We start from the raw sequence: 7,652 nt of genomic DNA, 5'->3' as shown, positions 1-7,652 counted from the left end.
TTGGTCAGTAGCTGGCGTTGTCCATTTATCCATCCATCCATCCTCTAGTCCACACAAGGACACCTGCAGACCCCTCACTCTCTTTGCTTTAACCCGCACCCATGGGACACTCTGGCTAATTAGTGTGCGTGCGTGTGTAAAAGTGTACTTGTTGGTGGATGCAGGAGAGGAAAACGGTAACAGGGCTCCCTGACCTGGGCTGAAGAGGGGAGAGGGCCTGGGGGAGAGGGGCCTGGGGTGCCCAGCAAGCAGCTTTAGTCCTTCCCTTCTATAGAGAACACTTTGATTTCATGGGGGTGATTATTTTTCTTCCGAATCACTCAAGGATGAAGCCCAAGGAACCAGAGATTGTCCTCCCATTCAGGCCCACCACAACGGGGCAACCCTAGCAAAAACCACTATGAGTTTCTCACTTTCTTTTTTACCTCTCTTTTCTCACCTCTCTCTTAGAAAGCAATGCCATACAACTTACTTAAAGAAAGAGTGAAGGGACAGGGGTTGGGGAGGAGATTGGTTGAGTTATTGAGAGACAAGGGAAGAGCATTTAAGGCACAAGCTGGACAAAATCAACTCCCTACTAGTCGGAAGACATTTTATTTTCTGTGTGAGGGAAAGTTAGAGGCCCTGCCACAATTGAGTTATCAGAGTCCAGGTAAAAAAAAAAATGCAAAATTGAAATGAGTCCAAATATTTTTAAAGGAGGGCAAGAAGGCTTAAATGATCTAAATTTAAATGGTGGGTCCAAAGGTGTTTTTAAGAATGGCAACAGGGCTGAAAATTGTCAAAATTTTTATGGATGGATTGAAATATATTTATTTTTAATGATGCAAGAGACAAGGACCATGGTCGGGTCAAGATCATTTCTTTAGTCGACTTGTAAATCCCAAGGTTGACTTTATCCTCCGCTGATAAAATGGTTAGACCATGGCTCACTGACAATTGATAAAATTGTATGCAAATGAAAACCATCATTGTCCTCATCTCATCACAGCCCTCATCTGGTCCTCAGAACTGCAAACTTTAATCCGACCCACAATGATGAATAGTCTAGCCTAATTTGCCTAAATATATGGAATTGATGCAACTTGCCTATGCCAAAAGTGTATGAGAACTCTCATATTTCCTCTGTAGTCCTCGAAAATCCCTTCACTTTCATGTTTTATTTTATTTAACCTTTATTTAACTAGGCAAGTCAGTTAAGGACAAATTCTTAAATTCTTATCATAATGTTAAAAAGCATTTTGCATTACTGGTGTTGTGAAACATTTTCAATTTATTGTCAGAATACATCAAGTGACCACTTTATTTCTTACTGGCATGAAGAACTGATATTTTCCCTACTAACAATATCTCACCCATTATAACCATGAATAACAATGTTATAACAGTGTAGATACAGACATGGATTGATATTTGTGACAAAATACTTTTGTTGGCAATTGAAATCTCATTGATAAACTTTAGCTTGGCTGAGGGAGCGAGGGATGAATGGGACCTAACATACAAGCTTGTTTAAGCTAGGGGCTTAAAGCATGGAGTTGCCCCCCTTCCCAGAAACCCCTGTTTCTCATGTTGTTAACACACAGAGATGAACCCTTCCCTAGAAAGACCTCCTCTTTGAGAGAGAGCGTCGACAAATCGTGTTTGTTATTTGAATTATATTTAAATATAGGTAGAAGTGACTCTAGAAACCATTGCTTGCCATGCATATTGGCCACATGGGGGAGCTATAACAATCTATTTCAAATGCAAACTTTGAAAGGTCAATCCCCTCACCCCACCCTGTGTGACACAGTCCTGAAATTTGATACTCATGTCCCTCTCCTCACAAGCAACACATTTTCCTAAATGGCCCATGAAGTCCGCCATGATGGATTTTTTGCCATTTTGAATTCCTCCAGAACTGCTAGGCCGATCTAGATGAAACGATATATATAGCATCTATGGACCAAGCTCTCTCAAGGCAATATTATATGCTAAGGGATATGAGTCTAGCTAATTTGTTGTGTTACAGCCTGAATTTAAAATATATATTTTTTTATGTCACTGATCTACACACAATACCCCATAATATCAAAGTGGAATTATGTTTTTAGTCAAATGAAAAGCTGAAATGTCTTGAGTCAACAATTATTCACTACAAAGATACAAGAGTCTTTCTAATTCAGTTGACGGAGAGGAAGGAAACCACTCAGGGGTTTCACAATGAGGCCAATGGTGATTTTAAACCAGTTACAGAGTTAAATGGCTGTGATAGGAAAAAACTGAGGATGGATCAACAACATTGTAGTTACTCCACAATACTAACCTAAATTACAGAGTGAAAAGAAGGAAGCCTGTACAGAATACAAATATTCCAAAACATGCATCCTGTTTGCAATAAGACACTAAATACTGCAAAAAATGTGGCAAAGTAATCAACTTTTTGTCCGGAATACAAAAGCATTATGTTTGGGGCAAATCCAACACAACACATCACAAAGTACCAGTCTTCATATTTATAAGCATGGTTGTGGCTGCATCATGTTATGGGTATGCTTATCATTGGCAAGGAATAAGGAGTTGTTTTTTAGGATAAAAAGAAAAGGAATAGAGCTGAGCACAGGCAAAGACCTAAAGGAAAACCTGGTTAAGTATGCTTTCCAACAGAAACTGGGAGACAAATCCCCTTTTCAGCAGGGCCGAGTTACAATTTTGACTTTAATTGGCTTGAAAATCTATGGCAATACTTGAAATGGCTATCTAGCAATGATCAACATCCAATTTGACAGAGCTTGAAGAATTTGTTTTAAGAATGAATGGGCAAATATAGTAATATCCAGGTGTGCAAAGGTTTTAGAGACTTACCCAGAAAGACTCACAGCTGTAAACGCTGCCAAAGTTGCTTCTAACATTCAGGGGGTTGAATACTCAAATCAAAATATATTAGTGTTTTATTTTCCATTCATCCAAAAAAAATCAGAATGTTTCTTCCACTTTACATTACAATGTATTTTGTGTAGATTATTGACAAAAAATTACAATTAACTCAATTTCAATCCCACTTTGTAGCTCAACAAAATGTGGAAAAATTTGTCAACATCATAAAAAATTCATCACATCAACATCACAAAATATGTATATTGCATGATCTGTTTAATTTTGAGTTCTGATATTTGGCAAGCGTGATAAGGAGCACAGATTTTGCTAATTTAGGACAATGTGTCCAATTTGTCCTGATGGTGGCACATTGGGCCCACAGCTTGAACCCCGACATTGCTGCTTGCAGCTATATTTTACTATTTGCATTTTATTTAAATATAGGTGGAGAAAACTAGGGCTGGATGGGTGGTGCACTATGAATGTGCACCATTATTAATGGATCACCCATGAAAGAAGCTTACTGTCAATCATGGTGTTAGACTTCAACAGACCATTGTGTAAAAGGACACTTATTCCACTCACCTATTCTGATCGATAATATGTGCACAATAATTTATTGACCCCATTTTAAAAAATGTGTATCTCAAATCTGGCAGAAGTATATGATGGAGCTTGAATATGGCCTAATAGGTTGTCATCAATATCTTCATAATCATATTTCATAATTTACTATATTTTTACTCAATGATTACAAATATATATTATCCCATCACTTAACAAGATAACACCTCTCACTATAGCCATTGGTTGCGCCGAGTCACTGCCTTTAAATAACTTGGTAAAAGCATTGATGCCGATGTAGGATCTTAATTTGAGCCAGTATGCTACAGCTGAAAAATAGTACTGCAGCAACAGGAAATGTGAATTATTATGTGGATTATAATTAATGGAAATTTTGGTAGGGGTTAATACATTTTTCTAAGGGAAAATCAAGTCTGAAATTAAAAAGTGAAAATGACAAACTTCAGAAGGGTTTTTAAACCTCAAATACTCTACAAGTTTTTGTAATCATGCAACAGGGATATCGGTTTTAGGTCGTATGTCACACTGGAGGGTGCCAAAACGTTAGTTCAGCAATGAGTTATAATGAATAATATATATTTGGGAGTGTGTGACTTTATACATTTTTTCAGTTTTCAATAGCCATAAAAAATCTTTAAATGATAGAAAAGCAACCTCTATCATGTTTATGATGGTACATATGCTTTAATAAGGAAGAGGAGTAATTGATGAAGAGGAGAGTAGCCTAACTGTCAACCTCAACATATATTCATATTTGTGTAAACAAGAGTCCATCCTTCACAGAAGAAGGGAACTCCCAGTTTAGTGAGTTAGTTTAGTGCTTATTTAATTGTAAGTGTCCTAAGGTCCTATCGACACATAATACTACTAGCCTAGAGGGTAAAGATAGGTGGACCACGGTTTCTTGTCAACTAGCATCTTACTGGCTATAATCCGTTTCCACTAACATTGTTATATACTCCAAAAATGCTAAGATATCATAGAACTTGCTAAATAACCAGTTAAAGGACGTTATATAATTTCTTAATTCCATTATTTGACTTTTAGATTTGTGTGTATTGTTGTGAATTTTTTAGATACTACTGCACTGTTGCCGCTAGAAAGACAAGCATTTCGTTACACCCGAAATAACATCTGCTAAATATGTGTATTTGACCATTAAAATGTGATTTGATTTGATTAAAAACGGTTTGTATGAAAGGACAACACCCTTGGTTAGTTGAAAATAAGCGTAAAAAAAAGTTAACTAGCCTATCCCTTTAAGAAATACAAATATATATTTTTGTAGAAATGGCCTGAGTGGTTGTACTGTAACAGGCTAACTCTTCTGCAATAAATGATTTAGAAGAATGAACAATTAGGCCTATTCATAATCAATAGACCAACGCTATTATACCATCAGATTTTTAGGGAGGTTTTCACCAATTGATGATCAACCTATATTATAACACCACAAGAAAACCCAAAACTGTGGGAAATAAACATTTACTTTTATTAAAATAAAATGTATTGTACACTATACAATATCCACAATTTTTAAGTATTTATTATGAACACATATAAATAAAGACAACACAAAATGGTAGCCGGATTCTATTTACAACGCGTGTTGCGTACTGTGAAAACTGAACGCATTCGCGTGCGGGTGGCCGTTGAAGAAGTTGAAGTAGTGATGGTCAAGTCCTTGCACTGGTGACAAGTAGCCACCGTGGTGCTGTTGCGTCGGCGCGGAAAGCGGCACAGTTGGGTACGACATGGTTGGGCTGCGTGCCGTGCTGTGCCAAGAGAAGTGTCCGGGTGGGCTCTGCTGAAACACGGAGTCGCTGGGGCTGTGGCTCTGGTGTGACTCCGGGGAGGAGTACAACTGGCACAGATAATCTGCCTGGTCTGGCAACGCGCCCAGGGAGCCGAACACCGGCTCGGTGACGACTCGGGACTTGGACTGAAGAAAGGCCAGGATCCTTGCGTACTTGATGTCTTTGGTCTCAACCCTCTCCTCCGTGGTCAGGTAGTGCACCAGGTTCTTCATGCACTCGTGGTAGCCGTAGTGGAAGTAGTTGGCGAACTCCCCCAGTAGCTCACCTAAAAGGAATCCGAAGAAGGGGACGATCAGAAAACACACCGAAACTCCGCTATTATTTAGGCTTTTACATTCAAATGTGAGGATATGTTTACGATACAGACTACAGTGATGATGATTGATATCACCGAGATAAATATGTAAACCAGACAGCCGGAATGGAGTAAAAGAAGGTGGAACAGGATAGGGATGCGCTCTGGGTGAGAGCCCCGGGTCCCGTGCGCATTGGAGCCGACAGGAATACGCACCCTTTTCTCTGCCCCTGGGGAAGTCTGCGGAGTGGAGCGCTCGTAGATACTGAACTGTCATCTCCAGAATCTCGGCCTTCTCCAGCTTTCCAGAGTTCTACCATCAGAAAAAAAAGTTATTAGAAAAATAATATTAAGTCGTTTAAATACACTAAATCAAACAGATGAGCCTACAGACGACGGCAGATATTATGTAGGCTACGCTATTTGTCACGCATAGCAAGGATTTAATGCAATGAGTAGGCTAAATAATAAATATATTTAGCCAATATAAAACTTTGAATAAGATGATTTAGGCTATCCTTTATGAATTGTGAACAAGATTATTTAATTTGACAACTGTACTGTAGGCTACCTGTTTCGCGCGCGCCATTGGCACAGTTTTCCCCAGTTCGTTTAGGCAGCGGTTGATGCGGTCCCGTCTTCTTTTTTCTATCACTTTATGGGAGATGGGAGTTCTCTGTTGAAAAATAACAACGCAAATGATTAGACAAACAAACATAATCAACCGTAGGACAGGTCTAAAGTGTATAGCTCTGGAAACCTAGAATAAAAATCTGATTGAAACTATAATGAAGACGAAACTACTTGGAAACCAAACGGCAAAGAGACGCATAAGCCTTGCCTAGCCACCTTGATGCGCAATAGCGCTTGCGAGTACCACATGGACCAAGGCAGGTGCCAAGGCTCAAACACAACCATGGGGTATGTCACACATGGGCTTCAAACCGTAAATTATACTATTTTAGTGATAACTTAAGCCACTTTTCTTCTTTAAATTAATTATTTACATTTTAGTCGTTTTTGCAAACTCAAATGTGTACTATATTGGTTCCGATCGATTTCCATGGACCCAAATTTCGCGTTTGACTACACATAGCCATAATAACATTATGACTACCAAAGTAAATTATTGTAATATTAAAATAACGACAAGAAAAGGCCACGGTTTCCGAGTAGGTTTCCATCCCAAAAAGCAGAAGGGGAGCGCCTACCTTGCGATCCTTCATCTTGGATGCCATCCTTTGGCAAAGTGCTGATAAAGTTCTAATTCAAAATATGAATGCCAGGAGGCAGTTTGGATGTGTGTTCCTTAGCTTGTAGACTAGGTAGACTGAGAGGTGAGCTGAGAAGCTGCCCCTTATAAAGCGATCATCCGAGGGACTCCCGCATTCATGGTCTAAATTATTCCATAGGATTAAAGAGCAAGCTTCTGGTAAATGTGAGCATTTAGGATCAGTTAAAAAAAACAAATAAAACGTCTGAAGCCATCGGCTAGCAGGGGGAAAGACTTGCTTTGTTCATCCACGTGGCTGTTCAAAAGACATGCACGTGATTATTTTTATAATATTATTTGCATAGTAACAACTCAGGCGGGAAATGTGAACTGAGCGTTGGGTTCGCCTGATCCGACCGGGCGCAGTGCGCGCACTGACAACAAAGCCGCCGAAAAAAGACCCCTCTTTCTTCCAACTCGCGTTTCTCACACGATCGCCTGTTTACAAATCCCAGCAAGCGAACTTAACTTCCATCCAAGCCCTGTCTGAGTTTTAAGACCTGTCCAGTGCCATTAGAGTAATTAAGTAAGCCTTTAATAGGCTGTTCCGCCAAGTTCAAGGGAGAACTTTTGGAGACGGAGTCCCCCCGTTTGTTCGCCGCGTTTCTCACACGACTTGATGACACGTCCATCTATTATGAGAGATGGCAAGCTTTTTGTTTACATTCTTTATTTCGTGGGAGTCCTAGGCAGGTGTGTGATGGGTCTGGCACACGAGCGTCGCCTGCGTACCGGCCGGCGTCTCCAGCAGTCTTTGGCACTCAAGGGTTACCCACCACCGAGGACTCTTTGGAGAGGCTCAATTTGTATCCTATTATCCTAT

General features: G+C 39.7%; 1 protein-coding gene across 1 annotated transcript; it reads right to left on the bottom strand.

The window, feature by feature from the left end:
- Nucleotides 1–5,041: 5,041 nt before the first annotated feature.
- On the bottom strand, nucleotides 5,042–6,794 carry LOC120034705 (hairy and enhancer of split-related protein helt-like). The gene is made up of 4 exons (XM_038981311.1): nucleotides 6,768–6,794; nucleotides 6,128–6,232; nucleotides 5,773–5,869; nucleotides 5,042–5,526 (listed from the first exon to the last, which is right to left on the bottom strand). Exons 1-4 carry the CDS (start codon nucleotides 6,792–6,794, stop codon nucleotides 5,042–5,044), a joined length of 714 nt encoding a protein of 237 aa, XP_038837239.1.
- Between the last annotated feature and the right edge of the window lie 858 nt (nucleotides 6,795–7,652).

The sequence above is a fragment of the Salvelinus namaycush genome, chromosome 42 (genome assembly GCF_016432855.1).
Source record: "Salvelinus namaycush isolate Seneca chromosome 42, SaNama_1.0, whole genome shotgun sequence".
NCBI classification, from domain to species: Eukaryota; Metazoa; Chordata; class Actinopteri; order Salmoniformes; family Salmonidae; genus Salvelinus; species Salvelinus namaycush.
Note: the sequence above shows the minus strand (reverse complement) of the source record. Positions and strands in the feature narration are given on the sequence as shown.

Bases quoted from the DNA above. Each gene is read 5' to 3' on its own strand.
- LOC120034705 (XM_038981311.1), bottom strand. From the start codon at position 6,794: ATGGCATCCAAGATGAAGGATCGCAAG. The intron at 6,233-6,767 runs GTAGGCGCTCCC...ATTTTTCAACAG, and splicing joins CCAAGATGAAGGATCGCAAG to AGAACTCCCATCTCCCATAA. The intron at 5,527-5,772 runs GTGCGTATTCCT...GATTCCTTTTAG, and splicing joins CCCCAGGGGCAGAGAAAAGG to GTGAGCTACTGGGGGAGTTC.